This window comes from Diabrotica virgifera, chromosome 5 (genome assembly GCF_917563875.1).
Source record: "Diabrotica virgifera virgifera chromosome 5, PGI_DIABVI_V3a".
In the NCBI taxonomy this organism is placed as follows: Eukaryota; Metazoa; Arthropoda; class Insecta; order Coleoptera; family Chrysomelidae; genus Diabrotica; species Diabrotica virgifera.
In genome coordinates this window covers 210,025,413-210,045,631 of record NC_065447.1, presented here as the reverse complement: position 1 = coordinate 210,045,631, position 20,219 = coordinate 210,025,413, and the positions used below count along the sequence as shown (strand labels likewise).

The 20,219-nt window shown below is 34.5% G+C and overlaps 1 protein-coding gene and 1 long non-coding RNA gene across 4 annotated transcripts in view; both read left to right on the top strand.

Moving 5' to 3' along the window:
- LOC114329703 (tubulin-specific chaperone cofactor E-like protein) overlaps positions 1-11,692 on the top strand; it is a 130,056-nt gene extending 118,364 nt beyond the window's left edge. For all 3 annotated transcript variants that reach the window (XM_050650576.1, XM_050650578.1, XM_050650577.1), the window contains exon 7: positions 11,377-11,692. In XM_050650576.1, coding sequence (XP_050506533.1) covers positions 11,377-11,446 — 70 coding nt within the window. In that variant the 3' untranslated portion in view covers positions 11,447-11,692. The remainder of the gene's footprint in view (positions 1-11,376) is intronic.
- A 4,500-nt stretch (positions 11,693-16,192) lies between these two features.
- On the top strand, positions 16,193-19,275 carry LOC126884584 (uncharacterized). Its single transcript, XR_007698105.1, has 3 exons — positions 16,193-16,979; positions 17,693-17,850; positions 19,095-19,275. It is a non-coding gene; the product is annotated as an uncharacterized LOC126884584 (long non-coding RNA).
- Positions 19,276-20,219: the final 944 nt, after the last annotated feature.

The following is a 20,219-nucleotide window of genomic DNA, read 5'->3' as shown; positions in this document are numbered from 1 at the left end:
TTTTGGAATGGCCAATCGGAAAACCATGAAAAAATCAAAGTTTGACGAACTTGATTAGTGCATGTTGGAGTGGTTTTCGCAGCAACGCGCACAGGGAACTCCGGTGTCAGGACCGATTTGCATGACGAAAGCAAAGTTTTTTTTTAAGCTCTCGGCATGGAAGGGGACTTCGACGCATCATCTGGTTGGTTCACGCGATTCAAACAGAGACACGGAATCCGGGATGTTTCTACAAAAGGAGAAATTTTAAGTGGTGACATTGACGCTGCTAATCAGTTTAAAGCGCAATTTCAAAAATTTGTGGAGGACGAGGGACTATTGCATGAACAAATTTACAACGCAGATGAATCGGGGTTGTACTGGAAATGTCTACCCACCCGGAGCATTTAAAAAGGAGCGTAATACACCGGGATACAAAGCTTCGAAAGAGCACATAACAATTATAACGTGCGCTAACGCAACTGGGAAACATAAATTGCCCTTACTTGTGATCGGAAAAGCAAAGAAACCTAGATCTTTTAAGGGCGCTGAAGGCTTTTAAGGGCCAAAAATTTACCGGTAGACTATTTTCATCAAAAGGCTGCTTGGATGAATTGCGAAATATTTAAATCTTGGTTTGACTCCAAATTTGTACCGGAGGTAAAAAAACACTTAAAAGCTAATGGTATTCCTCAGAAAGCTGTACTTCTCTTGGACAACGCACCTTCCCATCCTAGTGCAACAACTTTAAGATCACCTGCTGGAAAAATCTTCGTGAAATATATGCCTCCCAATGTTACGGCAATGATACAACCAATGGACCAAGGCGATATTTCTTCTCTGAAACGTAACTATCGCTCAGCTATCCTTCAGAAAAGAATAGAAGAAGGGAACGACCTCAAGAGCTTTTGGAAGGACTTCACAATCTTAGATGCCATCTACGAAGTACGATCTGTTTGGGAAAAAACCAAACCGCTTACTATCGTACAATCTTGGAAAAAAATCATGCCCGACATTTGTGAAGATGATGACTTTCTAGGATTTGATGAGACTGATTTTGTTGTTAAAAATATCACTGAAGCTACAAAAGATGTGCCAGGAGGAGAGGAAGTGAACGGAGAAAATATACTGCAGTGGTTGGATTGTGATGCGGAAGATCAAGGGTATGAGCAGCTGACAGATGAGCAGATTGTAAACAAGATAACAGGTGGAGTTGGGAGGTCGAGAGTGAAAGTGATGAGGAGGGGGGGTCACGCGATCAACAACAAACAACTGTGTCGCACAGTGCTGCATTGGCGAGTGTGGAACAGCTGCTTGAGTACGTTGAGAGTCAAGAAGATGCTCCAATCGCAGACAAAATTGTGTTACGAAACATGAGAAGTAGAATCAAAAAGAGATGTTTCTCTGTTCAAAAACAGAAAACTGTTACGGATTATTTTCAAAGAAAGTAATTCACGCTAGTTTGTACCTTGTAAATATTTTTTTACATATTTGAAAGTATGTACTGTTATTGTTCATATTCTTGGTATTTACAGTAACGTGTTTTATTGTGTTACAATATGTATGTGTGTTATTCATGTGATTCTTGTCAAATACAACATGCAGGTATGTTTTAATGCAATATAAATACGTTACTTACACCATTTAATAGTGCTTTGCATTTTAATACCCTCTCCTGTTAAATTTATAGTATTTTGCGGATTAACCGCGATTTTACGTATCCGGGAAGCCTTAACCTTACTTTATCCCGGTTAATCGGGAGTTGAGTGTATACACATTGTATAAATACAAAATCATGATTTACAAAGTTTATACATTGTAAATCATAATTCGGGAGTGCTCCTGGTAACATTGAAGTGTCGTGGTTCGTTTATTTCTAGTGCATCTTGATTGTGATTTTAGTATAGACAGTCATATTCTATAACCTGAGCTGGGCTAAGCTGGAGCGTAAGATCTGCTGGTGCAACCAGTTATTAGAGTCCGTAATGTGAGGTTCTGCCCCTCAGGACTAGCAACTCACGTTTTGTGGGGAGTCCTACGTTGCCTGATGTAATATCTAGGGATATTTTAAACATCACACCTAATTTTATCTAAACATGTAATTTTTTTACAACATTAAATGGTTTTTACCCCTATATTTTGGTGGCTCAAGCATGTAAAACATGTTATCAGCACTGATGATGAAATCTTTATTTCGAAAACGTTCTGTGATATAGTCCGAAAGAGATTTTTTAAGTTAAATAGGAATACCTTTTATAAAGGATTTTAATTCCTTTTTGTAACTTAAACCTTCAAGATACCAAATTTCGCTCATTTGAGTGGGCACGCGCGTATTGAGTCTGGTTATTGCTTTGCCGCAAAAAAAACTGGATCAGTTGAGCAGAAATGGACTAAAAATTTTAAATCTGTCTTATAGTGGCAACAAATGAGATGTATGAGAGGTAAACAGAACCTTTCAAAAGTATAGCTCATACCAAATCAAATCAAATTGGAAAACTGATTCATTCAAACTCATGTAGATGAAATTCAGAACTTTTATAGCAATATCTATTAGGCAGTTTAAGTTTAAGCAGAGGTTTGAGTGCTATCATTTGAATAAGTATATACAGTGATGAGCGCACTAATAACCGGCAAAATAGCACAAAAGATGTAAAACGTATTAAGTTGTAAGATAAAAAGAAATGAAAAAAAGTAGTCGAGCTGGGATATTTAGCGATATTAACTTATAAATTTACATTATATTGATTGTTTCCCACCTTTAGACATACCGCACGAGTTTGGCAACTACCACTGTCACAGTGACGTTTTAGTTGACATACTCATCTGATACGTGTAAAGGTGGGAAACAATCAATGTAATGTAAATTTATAGGTTAATATCGCTCAATATCCCAGCTCGACTAGTTTCATTTCTTTTTATCTCACAACTTAATACGTTTTCCATCTTTTGTGCTATTTTGCCAGTTATTAGCGCTATATTGCCGATTAGTCATCACTGTATATGCTTGTAAGAGACCTCTCTGGTATGATAACCAGAGATGTCAAGGATAGATCTGGCTAGGGATATGCTAAACAATGCATCGGGGTGTCACGTCGATATCAAGTACGGTGGTCTAGCTATCTTTGTCTGTCGTACGACTGTGAGCGTATCTACCAAGAGGTGGGAGTAATGGAACGATAGTTATACAGAGGCGGCAGCCATCATATGCTAGAGAGAGAAAGCTAAGCGCCAGTAGAGAGATAGATAGACCACTGACCCGAACTGCTCCGCGTTACGCTATTTTTCGGAGTTGGCCAAATCTATGTGTATAAGATCTTTGATGATAATACGTTGTTACCTCTTTAACACAGGTTGTAAAAGTTGAGAAAAATGCAACAATCCTGGGTTAGTGTGGAATTTGTAAGACTAAAACATCTTTGTGGAATTCTAAAGAAATTTGGGGAATTCTCATTGTAATAGGAAAATACCAACTTAGCTGGTTTACCACAATATAATCTCTTGAAGCACGAATGACATTTATAGGAATACATATACAAAACTTTTAAAGTATTTAAATATGTACCTACTTAAATTAGTCCCTAATTTGAGATACTTACATGCACATAAATTTGAGCAAATTATAAATAATAGTAAATGTCAAAACTCTTAAAAGTAATTTTAAACATTTTTAAAGGTGTTCATTTGTGTAATATTATATGTAGTAATATTGCAATTAGATAATAAAATAGCTGGGATAGATCACGTTTACTGACAAATTAGTGATGTTAGTTGTTACGTTTTGCATAGTATTCTAAAAATGTTTTTTGCTTTTATCTTCAAAATACAGCATTCGGACAAAATACTGCCTTGTCAAGTGTTTCACTGGCATCTAACATTCTTTAATACGTACTCAATTTACGTTTAAAACCACTGTCATACTGTCAATTTCATTTATAAGGTTGCTGTGTTCCAATTTTTTAAAATTATTTAATTAATTAATAAACTTTTGTATACGTGGTTGCCTGACCAGGCACTTAATGTACGTATGACGTGTGTATTACGTTGTTCTAGTGTATTATGTCTCGGGATCTTATAGGGATCAATGGGCAAGGGCGCCCATATAAAAATTTTTAGGGGGGGCCAAACGTGAAGATGTTGCACATTACATTTTGTATATTTCGGATGACAATATATACAGTAGACTCTCTCTATAACGAACACGGATATAACGAGGTTTCGCTTATAACGAGGTACATTAGGTGTCCCATGAAATTCCTATTGAACTATAACGCTCTATAACGAGGCATATTTGGTTATAACGAAGAAAATTTAAATCGAAGAATACTTGTCTTTACCTGTTTTTAGCGTTGTAATGGTCATAAATAAATAAATGCCCCAACTACCTGTACATAGAAATGCCCAACATCTGTCTTATTATCGAGGCCAGTGCTATAATAAACTCGACCACCTGTAATAAACATCTGCCTGTTTATAAACCGATATTGAATACTATAGGAAATTTACAATTTATGGCGGCGAAGTCTCATTGTTCACTGTTCAGGTTGACCATCGACACATAATAAACTACGTAAGAGGCATCAAAAGATTTCAATATTATTATTGTTTGATATAACGAGATCCGCTTATAACGAGATAATTAATTCACCATTTCAGTTCTCGTTATAGAGGGAGTCTACTGTAGTTTAAACCACCTAAAAAACCTAGTTTGAACCCTGTTGTGAGGAATTATTCATACATTTAAACACTAGACCAAGTTTTTAAATGGAAATGTCATGGGTACCACAAAAGTTGAGCCTCTCTTTAAAACCCGTTTGAAAAGAATACAATGCTTGCAAAGCCTTCCCTTCAACTTTGGCGAGCAGACTAACCAAGAGTATGTGTCGAACCAAGTTTTTACTGTAAAATCTTAAAAAGGAGCCCCCTTTATTTTTGCAGATATAGAATCCTTATGAAAAATAAGGCACACATATTCGAAACATTTTTAGAATTGTTGATAGATGGCGCAAATAAATCGCATTTTCCGAATATAGCGCCATCCGTCAACAATTCTAAAAAAGTTCGAATAAATGTTACTTATTTTTTGAGGAGGAAACTCAATCTGCAAGAAAAAACGGGGGTTCCTATTTAAGATTTTAAAGTTAACTCTCACCCCACCTCCAGAGTGTGGAATGAAAAATCCTGTTTGGTGTCATTCTATAGATTTTTGAAAAATATTAAACACGTGTTTTTTAGTTTTATCTGGAAGTATATATATTTCTCGAGATATTAGACCGTTTCTATAATTTTGCTGTGGTATCACGATATACCGTTTTTTCCGATTATAGCGCTATCTACCTATCCACAATTCGCAAAATGGCTCGAATAAAATTTGCTTATTTTTACAAGGAAAATCCAAATCTGCAACAAAAATTAGGGGTTCCATTTAAGATTGTAAAGTTACCCCCCGCTCCACACCCAGGGGTTGAAGTGGTGGACTTGTTTAGTGTCATCGCATAGATTTTTGAAAATTATTGAACACGTATTTTTCAGTTTTTCGATCCGATGTTCATTTCGCGAATTATTCGGCCTTTCCGCTACTTTTGGGACACCCTGTATATAACACTCATTCATCATGAAAGATCACCTGTTTTTCATTTAAATAAAATTGTTCTGTTCATCATAATGCACACTTTAAAAATAATCTACTTACTAAAAAAATACTTTTGCTAACTAAAATTTGACTATGTTCAATAAATTTTAAAAATTATTTTTCAGTATGAATTTTTTCAAAATATAAAATATAATTACTTTATACCAGTTGTTAAAGACAAATGGCTCATTAGTGATTATCGATCAGAGATCGGCATTCTTGCTGATATGGTTTTTTTGCAGTATAAATGATTCATTTAATTTGTAATTTTGGGTGTCGATTACAGTGTATATGTTTCCCAAGCCTCTAATCTCTGTCAAGGTTTTCGTTAGTAGCATACCGTGATTGTGGGAAATGTGTATTATGCACATTCCATACAGACCACTGTCGCAGACACAAAGATTTTCTGTTAAACTATTAATAACTACCCAATATGTGATTTTTTTTTATTAATAAATATGTTGTTTCCAATTTATCTCTCAAAATTATCCATTAATGTTTTGACAAAAATGCGTTTATGTAATATAAATTTAATTTTTTTCTTTCCCGAAAAGCTAGGGGGGGGCCACGGCCCCCCCCCTGCCCGTGTGTATGGGCGCCACGGCCCCCCCTGCCCGTGTGTATGGGCGCCTATGTCAATGGGTCATCACCAAATTATGAAATTATATCTCTCCTTATACTACTTCTGTACTAGACTTTCTGTTACTACTACTAGATCATTTTTATTGACTGACCCTCTTGAGAATTTCAACTCATTAATCTATGTGTGGTATCATCTTGGTAAAAGTTTAATATATTTTTGAAATGAGAGATATAGGTGTACAGTCAACTAACTCTGACGTGTTTCCTTTTTTATGTATCAAAATTGTATTTGAGTTTTCTCACTATTACGGTATTGGTCTCTCAAACAAACAGTTATTGAAGACATAGATTATCTTTTATTTATTCACTCCTTTTGACATTTAAATTTTGATGTGTCTTCCCTAGGAGCTTTACTTATTTTCATGTCTCTAATTGCGATATTTTGAATTGCTATATTTTTGAATATTGTTTAAAAACACGGATCATATCCCAATGGCCAGAGGAGTCCAACAGGGCGATACCTTATCGCCTAAACTGTTTACCGCCTACTAGAATATGCTTGTAAAAAACTTAACTGGGAAGAGAGAGGCCTGAACATTGACGGTAGAAGATTAACAAATTTGAAATTCGCAGACGACATAGTTTTGTTCTCTTACAACCTCAAGGAGATATGTACCGGGTGTCCCAATAAGAATGGCTCTCGGCCATATCTCAGGAACCGTTTATAGTACAGCTTTGAGAAAAATATTTATGACAAAAGTTGCCTCGGGAAAAGCCTGGAAATTATTTAAATAATTGTAGGTCTACCGCTAGAGGGCGTAATTGAATACCAAATAATAAAAAATCAAAATTTTACAAAATTTACCCAATGAAAGGGCACTGGAAATCCAATCATCGTATTCCTCATAAAATTCTGCGTATATTTGATTTCACAAGTTTAAGTCTACCTTTGCAAATAAGAGGTGGGGGTGAGTGGGAACCTTCTTATGGAAAAATGGCTAGAAGTCCGGTTCTGCTAAATCGAATTTTGCATACTTGGACTTGTTGAAATCAGCTCTTTTTTGTCAATGTAAGTGTCTTATTTTCGAAAAAGGCTAATAAGTAATATCCAAGCTAGGAGGCGTTATTTAATTGTTTTCAGTAATCTAGTTTTCTTTGGAAAATATTAAATACAAGTATGCATTTTTAATCCTGTATTACAAAATTAGATCAAATTAGCAACATAATACCGAAAACCGCATGTCGATACCTTTTTTCTATCTCGAGATATCTTAAGAAATGTATAAATTCTAAACATAACTCACCGGTAAACGAGGTTAAGGAAAAGTAGTGTGCTATGGAAAAAACAAATAAACATTTTCCAGATGTAAACGTATATAATTAATTAAAATAACAATAAGACAAACAACACTATAAAATATAACAAAGAAATAAAGCAACTACTTACTTAGTCTTAGCGACTGCCTAAATGTTCAAATTGTTGCCCATCGTTTTCGATGCAAGCATTTACTCTTACAAGAGTGGATTGCATAGCAATCAACAGATTTAACTGTTTAGACTTTTATTTATGGGGACGGATTAAAGACCTTGTTTTTGCCGCTAGGCCCACTACTCGAGAAAACATGATCTAGAATCTAGAGAATACGAAACGCCATTCAAAGCATTGCGAAATCAGAAATTAAGACAGTGGACTCAATGGGCTGGGTGATGTGATGATGTCGTATATTAATAATAATGTAATGGTCTTAAGAATGTTGTGGTCTTAAGATAACAGTGTATAACAGTGTATAAGAGGTACAGTGTAGTCTGATAGCAAATACATAAACCTAAAGAAGCTGAGCAAGAGTGTGTTGTGTGAGAGATACTTTTGAATGATGACTTAGAATTGGATATTTTTAAAAATGTTTAATTTCACACACACACTTCCAATTTTACTATTCTTTCTTTTTCATCTAAAACAATACTGATTATGTTGTCTTTACTCTTAATCAGATTAGCAAATTATTTGAACAGCTCTTTTGCAACATACAGCGTTGCCAGTGCAATTGACTGCAATCATTATCGACTAATCTCTTGAAAGTTAAGAATAAAATCGTTCTGCGCAACTAAAACTTGATGTTTCATGAAATTTAACAGTGATATCTAATAATTAATGAGAAAATGCCGTTGATCAAGCCTATGAGCAATAATTATAATAAATTCAGTTCTAAATTTACCACTTCGCACCCGTTGTATTCATCACATAAGAATTTTATTCGTTTCCAGATCAATCCTGATTATTGTTTACTATTACTATTTTATTATTTTCTACCGGTACTAATGATATTTGAATAGAACTAAATAGATATTGTACATCGTAACAAAAATTTGAGTACTTGATAGTTAAGTACTTACATTTAGTTGTCTACTTACATTAAAGCGCATACGAGTATGTACTGTGTACGTGGTATTGGTATCACCAGAGGTACCACTTACTTGATAAACTTTCCTTTGATACAATGTTACACATATATTTAATTTATATATACAAAAAACAATTTATCGAAGGCGACAGACAATATAAAAAAGTTCAAAAATGTGTTCACTTCCGAATAATTTTAGCTGCACAACCTATACTGTGTTCATCTAAAGTACCTTCCTCTAACTGTTGTCTCAACAACAACACCTCAGTTGATTAAGTTTTTGGTAAACTTACACTGCGAAGCCACAAAAAGATTCACTCTACGAAAAAAACAAACTTTTGGTTAACTCACTCTACGAAGAAACAAACATGTTAAGAAATAGAAACGGTATAATAATCATAAACTCAGAAGAAAAACATAAATTGGAATAATTACATATACAATACGTTTAGTTTTCAATTAGATATAGGCGAAGGAAGCGCTAAAATCGGCAACATTGCTATTCCACTACCGTTGTGACGAATGGCGAAGGACAGCAGAGGACGGTGCGACTGAGTTAGAATTGGCGAGAATCAGGTGCATAGCGTGGGAAGAGGGCACCGTCTCGTACTCGAAGGAGCGCAGTGTTGCCATTTATAGTATGTATATCTAATTTAAAACTAAACATGCTGTATCAGCTATACAATGATAATAGACCAAGGATTGGGTCTTAACACTTTTCGGAAGATACACCTGATGAGATAAAACAAGCCATAAAAGTGGCAAAGCAGTAAGTTCAGATGAGATTTATTGCGAACATTTAAGAATACTGGACGACAAATCTATATCTATTTTGGTGAACCTGTTCAATTGTATAATTTATAGAACTGAAATAATTCCAAAATATTGGCTCATCTTCACCTTTCTAACCCTAATGAGTTATGTATCAAATGTCTTCCTAAGAATTATACATACCAGAATTTACAACAAATGTCAAAGTGAAACATCACATACACATTTCGGATTTCGCAATCTTTTGGGAACCAATTAAGTCTTATTTGCATTGAATGTACTGGGACATACATGAACACAGATGTAAACCAAGATCTGTATGTCTGCTTCATTTGCTACACTAAAGAATTGACAATGTTAACCATGAGGATCTACTGGAAATCTTGCAAAAACTAAACATTGATTATCAAGATATTCAAATAATATCAAGTTTATATTGGGCTCAAACGGCAAGAATAAAACTCGAAGGCTCCCTGTCAGAAGAAATAAGTATTCAGAAGGATGTACGACAGGGATGTATTCTCTTGCCAATGCGATCCACTTTATACTCTGAATATATTTTCTGTGAAGCATTAGAAGATGCGTTAGCTGGAATAGCAATAAATGGATTTCTTGTAAACAATATTAGATATATGCTGTCATATCAATATCAGAAAAACCAAAATGATGGTCTTTTCACAAAAAATTAACAATTGTCGACAATTAGATTTTAATGGAGAGGTTCTTGAGCTGGTTTCGCGTTATAACCTTATAACGATTGTCAACGAGACTAACCAACATTCCGAAGAACTTCATCCAAGCATTGTATAAGCATAAGCTGCGTCCGTGCTTGTACAGCACGAGCAAAATGAAAAAGTCGTTGACAGCAAAGTATCTTTCTGTGACTAAGAGTAGAATGGTTAGTCGTTTTGTGTTTTTCAATGAAATAAAGATACAATACCTTGCCAGCGCGGCGAGAGGAACAAAATATCGGGTTCAGAGAAAGATTTTATTAAAACGTAGAGTTGGAAGGCGGCGAATGTAATAGCTGCGCTATCTCAGGAAGTGGTTTAATTGCTCGTCGAACCAGCATTTTAGAGCAGCTTTAAAAAGAATATAAATAGTGATGATGATCGCCAACCTTCGAAAGAAGGCAGCACCTTAAGAACATGTGTTTTCCATTCCATACTCCTCTACGGTGTGGAAAGCTGGACAGGAAATCCTTAAAAAGATAGATTCCTTTGAAATATGGGTCTACAGGTACGCTCTTAGAGTCTCCTGGACGGATAGTCATACACCGGGCAGTTCTAAAAGACTGTATATTGAACCTGAAATTATACAGCTTGAAAACTTGAGTTTCTTAACCACGTCTCTAGAGGCATAGAGTTCCTATAGCTTATAATGCAAGAAAAAATAGTTAAACGAAGAAGCATGTGACGTAAAAGAATTTCTTGGCTGCTAAATCTTCGTAAATGGTTCGGAATGACAGGGGTCGAATTATTCCGTGCAGCAGTTTCGAAAATGAAAATATGTAGTCTTGTTGATCAGCAACCTCCACAGGAGAAGCTGAATGCAAGAGGCAAGAAGATGTAAGGAAGCAACTCTTTTTATAGTTGTTCTATTGGTTAGTCACAAAATTGTGATCACAATATAATTTGCACGTATTTTTACGTCTTTAAGAGAGTTCGCTACTTACATAAAATATTGGACAATTTTCTCTAGCTTCTTCTTCATTTCGTAAACCCTATAGTCATGACCTTCGATGACTTGTTTTTAAATAGTAGTTCTTGTTTGCTTATTCAACATGTATAAAAATATGATTTTCCTCGAAAACAACTTGTAAAAGGCGTATTAACCATTATAAATTTTGTTTGCGCTAGACAATGGTATCTAATACCTCCTTTCTGGTTCAATTTTTGTAGATGTTGGAAGCAAACAAGAATTACTGAAATAATCAAATCAAAATTATTTTTAAAATATTTTTGTTAAATTTTGTTCAAAATTATGTATTTTTTTAACTAAATTATTTTAAAGAGGTTCTAGATATAATGAAAATGATGATAACGAAAGTCTTTCAAACGAAAATATTGAAAGGAGCAGTTAACGAGAGCAAATAAAAGAATGGTGCAACTACTTATTTAAGAATAAGTATAGACCTGTGATATGTAACAAAGTTTGAAGACAATTCTTTTAATTTTTTAGTAAAAAATGAAAACATTAATTCATCATTACAATTTAAATTATTGTAAATATTTTATAATTTTAAGGCAGCTTTAAGCTACTTACGATGAAGATTGTGTAACATTAAAATATCAGTGCCAATAAAAAAATAAAATATACTTATGCTTTACGTGGTTTTATTTTTTTTTTAATTCTAAAGGATATTTTTTATAGGTATAAAAATGTAACTTGGCAACACTTTTTTATTTGGCGGCCATTTTGACAGCTGTCAAGTGATTTATATCAAATAGGGCTTTTCATTCACAGTCAGTTGTTTCGAGCTTCTGTCCTATGTTGTATAATTCGTGTATATTAATATTATACACGGATTATACGAAATTTGACAGAAGCTCGAAACAAATGACAATCGATGAAAAGCTCTATACATTAGACTATAATACATACAACTCGTGACATTTCCATTGACATATTAAACGTAGACTCGGCATACTCACCAAAAAAGCGTAACGCGGAAACAGCATGGAAACAGTCGATCGGTGGTCTATGATGGCTAGACCACTTAATCCTATGGCGACGTTACACCTCGATGCATTGAGTGGCATATCCAAGCAAGCAAGCAAGCAATTTGATTCAACCCGACCTGTGGGAGATGTCCACCCTATCGAAAAAGTACATTCGGGTGTAACAATTCATTGGGGCGAGGTGTTTTGACCCGAGTTTAAAACAGGGATCACCCCACCTCGCTCCAATGCCCCAGGCCATCCCTTTCCCCCCATAGCACGCTGATGCGCGATGGGGGCACAACTATCGTAACCAAATGCTCTTCACAATGGAATCCTGGGTAATAAGATTCCAATGTGGTGCCCTAATCGAATTACAAAACTAGGCCAGCGTGAAGCGCTCTCTGCCTTTATCTTCTATTTACTTATCCGCGGTACTAAAATTGCTTGCTTGGGCCCCAAGTCATTGTACCAAGCACTGAGCTCGGTCCAATGACTTGGTGCTCAAGAATTTTATGATTTTTTTGTTTTTTATATGATTTTTTTGGTGGCTTACGCCTTTTTTGTTTTTTTGTGTTTGTTTTGTTTGGCTTACGCCTTTTTCTCTATTTTCTTACCTGGTCGTGATGTTGGACCTACGCTTGGGTTGTGTGTTTCTTCGGCACTTGGTGTTTCGAGCTACGAACTGACTACTACTTTCACTTTTACTTTTACTTTGTCACTCTTTGTTTGCTTTATTCGATTCACTTTATTCCACTATTTGCTGTTTAGGACGTTTGTGCTTCCATCGGTGGAACGCGTCACACCCTAGCATCTCTCGCAGTATGTGACTTGGGTGGTGCTCCAGCTCCGCGAATTTGACCCTTGTCTTATCTGTCATCATTACGGTGACTCTCACCTGTTGAAGTTCTCTAAATAGGAATCTTTCTGCGACGTATCTTGGGACTCTGGCTGCTTCTCTTAAGCTGCTGTTGTGGACCGCTTGTATCTTCTTTTTGTGGGTGTTGCATACTTGTCCCCATGCGAGAGATGCGTATGTTAATACCGGTAATATTATGCTATTTATTAGTCTTAACCTCGTTTTTAGTCTTAGTTTACTTTTTCATCCTGTGAGTCCTCTTAAAGTTGCTCTCGCCATGTTGGCTATCTGGACGGTGGCTTCTACGTGTTTTTGGAAGGTTAATCCTTTGTCCATGATGACTCCCAGGTATTTAGCTTCATTTTTCCACTCGATGGGGTTGTTCAGCACCGTCAGCTGTTCTTCTGGCTGTTGTCTTCCTTTCTTATATAGTACCGCTTGCGTCTTTTCGGAGTTGATGGCTATCTTCCATTTTATACACCCTTCCTCGATGTCTTCTAACGCTGTTTGCAGATTGGTCACTGCGATGTCTACGTTTCTGTGTTTGGCCGCTATCCCTGTATCGTCAGCGTAGAGGCTCATTAGGGTACCTGGTGTTCTAGGTACGTCAGCGGTGTATATTGTGTACAGCAGAGGTGACAGGACCGCTCCCTGTGGCACTCCAGCCTCCGGGTTTCCGAGCTCGGACCGGACTTGTCCTATCGGAACCCTGAAACTCCGGCCTTTTAAGTACGAGGAGATCAGCCTCGTCACCGCTCCGCTGTACCCATAACCTCGCATTTTGTATATGAGCCCTTTGTGCCATACTCTGTCGAAGGCGTTGCTTACGTCCAGGAATGCTGCTCCAGTGTACTGTGTAATGTGTGGTTCTTGTCAGGTTTTGGGATCATGATGACATGGGCCTCTTTCCATCTGTTCGGGAATATTTTGTATCTTAATATCGCGTTCACTATGTTTGTAAAGTACACTATAGCTCTTATGGGCAAATACTTTAGGGCTCTATTTGTTATTTCGTCTAGACCAGGCGCTTTTCTCGGTGAACTATTTCTTATATGTTCGTTGATTTCTTCCGGTGATGTTGGGGGAATGATGTCTTCTGGGTCCTCTGGTCTTTCTTTTTGCTCTTCGACTTCTTCCATGAAGTCTACGTCCTCGTCTTGGTGGAAGTTTAACCTGCATTCTCTCGAGTGTGGACCTCATCACCTCTGCTTTCTCTTCTATGGTATACGTATACACCATGCCGTTTTCTCCATGTAATGGGGGGATGGGTTTTCTGTCGCTTCTCATCATTTTCTGGAGCTTCCAAACATTTTTCATGTTTGAGTCTAGTTCTTCCATCTCTTGTACAAAGTTGTCCCATTTTTCGCTGCGGTGTAGTTGTAGAGCCGTTTTGACCTCTCTGTTTAGTGTATTTGCCCAGGTTTTGTCCACTCGGTTTCTCGTTCTTCTGGGTATTTGCTTCGCTCTAATTTTTCCCTTATCAAGTCTTGTACTTCTTGTGGTATGTCTTTGAACCTTCCCGTGTGGACCTCGAATTCTTTCTCTGTTGAGTGGCATATCCCTAGCCAAGTCTATCCTTTTACATGTCTCTGGAAATTTCCCATTTATTTTGTGGAAGCAAACAAAATAGTGCCATCTAGTGGTATGAGTTATAACCACAAACTATGCATTTAAAAGAAAGGTATTTTTATAGGATTAAATTAAAATACAAATTTAGTTGTGAGCTATTTTCTTTAATTTTATATTCTTACTTTTTAATTTACATAATTTTTCCTTTTTACTATCGGTAAGTTTATTTACATACGCTTTTATTAAAAGATCAAAATATTTATGTATAAAAGTTGTGACAATTTGTAGGTAAATACATACATTTTGGAGAGATTCTTGAAAGTAACATTTTAATTTTAATTAAATTAATTTAAATTATATTTAACATTTTCAACACTCTCTTGTATATAATTTTGAAAATACCTTTTGAATATATCATTAATTTTATCTGAAGCTCCCTTTATAAGTTACACCTAAATTTCACAATGTCAGGTGTATCCTTAGCCCTAATAATAGAAAATAAATTTTCTATACTGTCTAGGGTTAGCCTTCTTGTAAAAAGAAATTGCATCTAAACACCCTCTCACCGGAGTGAATGGAGGCAAGGTAATACACGTTTTAGTTAATTTTGTTGCCATCCTAGGTATTTGCTGAGAAACCATTGTAGCGAACCTATTTTATAAGACATTTTGTGTAAAAATACAAATAAAACACAATTTACCAAGATTAGCTAATTAATTATGCAAAATTAAATTTGTATGTTTACGTTGAGAAAACGTAGTTCAACTCAAGCCGGCAGAGGCGCCAGTGGCAACGTGCTTTCAATTTTCTGTGGGAGTTGGATGTATCATAATCTAATGTATTTGTTTATATTTAGTTTGGTGTCACATTTCAGCATGAATAGGCTGCCGCCTTAACAACGCTTCCAAATCGTTGCAAATTTATTTTGAAAATCATGGTTCTGTTCGAAATGCGTATCGCGCACTACGTACATTTTATGGTCAACATACTCGTCCCTTAGAGCAATTATTTAAATTAACCATGCAACGTTTTCGCACCACGTTTACTCTAAATGATAATACGTATCTATAGGGACGTCGCGTCGTACAGTGAAAGAAGTTGTAGCTGCCGTAGAGCGTAGCCTAGAGGAACACCCGAATCAGTCTATCCGCAGTGGCGGCTTGTCCTGTGAGGCAATGCCTCACCAGTATATCAATCGACTATTTACGTTATTTCGTTGTTTTATAATCAATTTTTTAAATATAATTTAGCTTTTTGAAATTTCCTAAATACCTTTATTTTTATGAAAAAAATTAAAATCCGTACGGCCCTGACTCTTTATCTTCTTATGTATCCGTCTTACACGTGCCATTCCAACTTTCTCAAATCATTACAGATGAAGCAAGCCTCACACCATCTGCAACAGTATGGGACAACGCCAACAGTAAAACCAGAGAACAAAAACCACAAACCGGCAAAATTTGAAAAATGTGCCACCAATTCTAGGAACAAAATGCAACATCCTAGAGGCCAGCCTCAGGCTCCGCGGAACGGAATAAAAATAGCCGAATGGCCGCAGGTTCCGCGGAACGGGATGGGAATAACCGAACTGAACCGACTACAAGCACCAGTCGATTGCAGATCATGGCTTTCTATGTACACGCGGTATATACGAATGGATTAGTTATTATATTTTAGAAGTTTATATGTTTAAAACATTGTTTATTTTAAATCATTGTTCATCATCACCTAATATACCCTAACAACACACAACATTCCAGGAATGTACTACCAAAGTTCTATCAATATTTGAATGTCCTGGACATTTAGGGAACATTCGGTGAACATCTGTTTAAATTATTCCTGGAATGTTACCATAAGACATTCTGTGAACATACTACCAATGTTCCTATATTTTAAGTTGCGAAATAATACATACGTGTAACAGATACAACATTACTTATAACATACCAGACAAACTAAGTGACACTTTAGGCCTACAGTGCAATAATATGTCAAATTTAAAGAGTTTCCCAAGTTCAATTAATACAATATTATAAACATACAAATGTAATAAAAATTATTGTTCGCGAATATTCAATTTGGAATGCGATTTTGTTAATAAAAAAAATACTTATAACTTATGCAAAACCCAAGAGAGGCATTTATATTTATTTCTTTTGCGTTCATTTTCAAATTCGCCGTGCATATATTTTTGTGCATGGCGCTTGAGAGGGCATCACGTGACTAAAAACGACCAACCAACGACCTCGCTTCGGCCATCTTGGCATCTTCATCTTGGCCACCTTGCTTTGCCGTGGGTGGATCGTTGTTTCTATTATTTGTGCTTTTTAAGAATATTTTTTTAATTCGGATACTTTTATAATAGCTTTAATAGTATTATTAACATAGTGAATAAAATGGTGTCCTGTTTTTAACGCAGTTGGAGTAGCAGAAACAAATGTAGATAAAAAAATCTGCAGGAATAACGTTTCAATTATGACAGAAGCTCCAAACAAATGACTGTGAATGAAAAGCCCTATTAAAAGGTTAGTATGCAAATATGTAAACGAAGGCATGCCCTGTATTTCAGAAAATAAATTAATACTATTAATACCCTAATAATACTACATATTCATAAAAAATCTTTTAAGTAACCTAGATATAACAAAGTGAATAAAAGGCATAAATCAGAAGAATTATTATTTTATTTTATAAGTTAATAATGGGTCATATCCATTTATTATTTTAATAATAATTGTGAATAAGCCACAAACTTCGCTTATTCCTAACTAAAATAGTAAATAGAGATAATAACAATAGGATTTGTAAAACTAAAGTAATTCTTTTTGCGTTTTTGCTAATGTATGCCTTTATAAATAGGATGGTAGACCACACACTATAATATGCAGTACTAACTAATGAATACACAGAATATTATAGTCGATTTGCTAAACTCATTCTCAGTACTACTGAGTCTCAGACACAACTGGCTAGTGATTTTAGTAAATAATGATTTTAGTTAAAAAAAATAATAACTAAATAGTTAATAATTACTGTAATTTTGGCAAAATTGGCCAAAAACAAAAAAATTACCTACTAAAATCACTAGCCAGTTGTGTCAGAGTTTGGGGAACCGACTATACTAATAAACAATTTCTAAGCTGTTTTATAATATTTTGTGAGTCCATTAATCATATTTTTTATTTAAAACTAAAATTTGTTAATAATGCTTAGTAATGCATATATTTTGTATTTTTAGCTTTCCAGAAGATCCTGCGAAGAAGACATGAAGTATAGATCAGATTTGTTAATAGAGGAGTATGTTCAAAACACTTTTTAGAAAAAGATATTGACAGAACTTCACTTTCATCTGTTCGTTTAAGAGACTGTGCTGTTCCAATAGCTTATGTCACACAGGTATATGCATTTTTTTTCTTGGTTTTAACATCTTTAAACGCGAAATACGCAATAGCTTATCGAATTGATGCCATGTTATTTTTCTTTATTAAGGTCTTTGTTTATTATTGTGTATGTGTATTAACAACAGAAACATTTTTGGTTATTCTTTTATTTTATTTTATATTTTGTCATCAAGTGTTCAGTCAATGTATATAGTTTTCTTATGTACACCTTTATGGGTTTATACCTGGTGGATGTATATTTCAATAAATAAATAAATAAATAACCTAATTAATAATACAGTCTGTACAATATAGATACTGTTGTAATTCATTATCTACATCGGAGATCTAAGTTGACATTGTTGCCCAACTGCAAAAAATTTTTGAATTCATTTTAAGTCAAATATATCACATAATTATTGCGAAGTAGATTATACAACAAAACAGATTAATATTCAATGTAAATAAATAAAAACATCAGAAATAGAAAACAAGAATTAAGGTATAATCTTATGTTACAGTTATTAAGGTACCAAGGGTATTATAAGGATAATAACGCTTGAGGCCAATGGTGTTTTTAACAAGGGCCTGAGGGATATACGTTGACCGAAAGCGTTATTATTATAATACCTGTGGTGCCTTCAACGTTTAATGTCTGACTAAATTATTCTTTATATGCGAAAAATTTGAATGAATTTTGAATTGATTAGTTTTTAAATAAGTACATTTACCAGTAACAGTAGTAACATAATTGTGGTAACCATAGTTTTACTTAGGTTGATATTTGTCAACTTGACAGTATCTAAGTCGTTATTTAAATTTAATGCCCAAGGGCGTTATATCATACTTAACAGACTTCGAAATGTCATTATTTGTCAAATAATGTACCAGTAGGACATTAAAGTAAATAATAAAAACAATAAATATAATGAATACTAAATACTTATTTGTTTGTGAAAAATCTATTTCTTTGTGGCTTTTTTGTAATTAACTATTCTAATGAGGAAATAAGCCACAATTTACTTGAAAAAATAATTTTATTAAGGTTTCTACTTCCACGTCGGATGTCGTTGTCAAAATACAAAATGTTCATTATTATTATTTTATTTATTAAATATTATTTATTATTTATTTAAATATTATTTAATATTTATTTTTTTATTATTATTATTTATGCGTATTATTACCTGTAAATAATATTTCTTCTGATTGTTAATTGTAAAGGATAGAAAAATTACCTTTTATTTTATTTTCTTTTAGAATCAGCTGAGAGAAGTGGTCTACAAAAAACCAGAAAGGAAACAGAATATGTGGCTACGAAAAGCAAAAGAAAGGTTTACAAAGCAAATGTGACACATTTTTTTATAATATTTAGGAATGTCAGTAAATTACATTAAAAAATGTATGTAAAGATTTTTTGCAATAAAAATGTTTATATTTATCAAGGATGTATTATTTGGTATGGCCACATATCGTCAGTGATGTGACAATACCTCCTATCTGTTTTTTTCAAGAGATTTGTAAGATAGACTAAAAACTTGTTTCGGCCACCTCCTGTTTTCATATATTTTTTGACTTGTTTTGCAGTAAATAACTATCTATTTACTACAAAAAAGTCAGAATACGTACGAAAACAGAAAGTGACCTTAAAAAATGTTTTTCGTCTCCTGCAAACCTCATGAAAAAACATATAGGAGGTATTGTCACATTACTGACGATATATTTCAGTGAATGTCTAAAAAATATTCTGTGAATGTTTAAAGAACGTTCGTAGACATTCATGGAATGTTCTAACAAGACATTCAGTCTAAAAATATACTGTGAATGTCCAAAGAACATTCATGGAATGTTCCAACAAGACATTCAGTCTAAAAAATAGACTGTGAATGTCCAAAGAACATTCGTAGACATTCATGGAATGTTCCAACAGAACATTCTAAGAATATTTAAAATGCTGACACAGCACTTTCCTGGGACTTTCCAGGGACATTCGTGTGCATTTGGGGACATTCCAGGAATGTTTTCAATGTCCTGTGTGTACATTCTAGGAACATTCATGGAATGTTTTGTGTTATTAGGGTATTGTTCTGAAGCTATTTCTTTGTGGCATTTATTGAATTTATTATTCTAAATGAGAAATAAGATTATAAAATTTAACTTAAAAAATGATTTTGTTAACGTTTCCACTTCCACATCGGACGTTTACATACAAAAGTAGTTTTTAAATGTTTTAAAAATGTTGTATTTTGTGTTTGTGTTTTTTTTTGTAAAATATATAACTATATAATAAATTATTTTTCTTTATTTATTTGTTACAATTACATACAAAAGTAGTTTTTAAATGTTTCAAAAATGTTGTATGTTGTGGTTGTGTTTTTTTTGTAA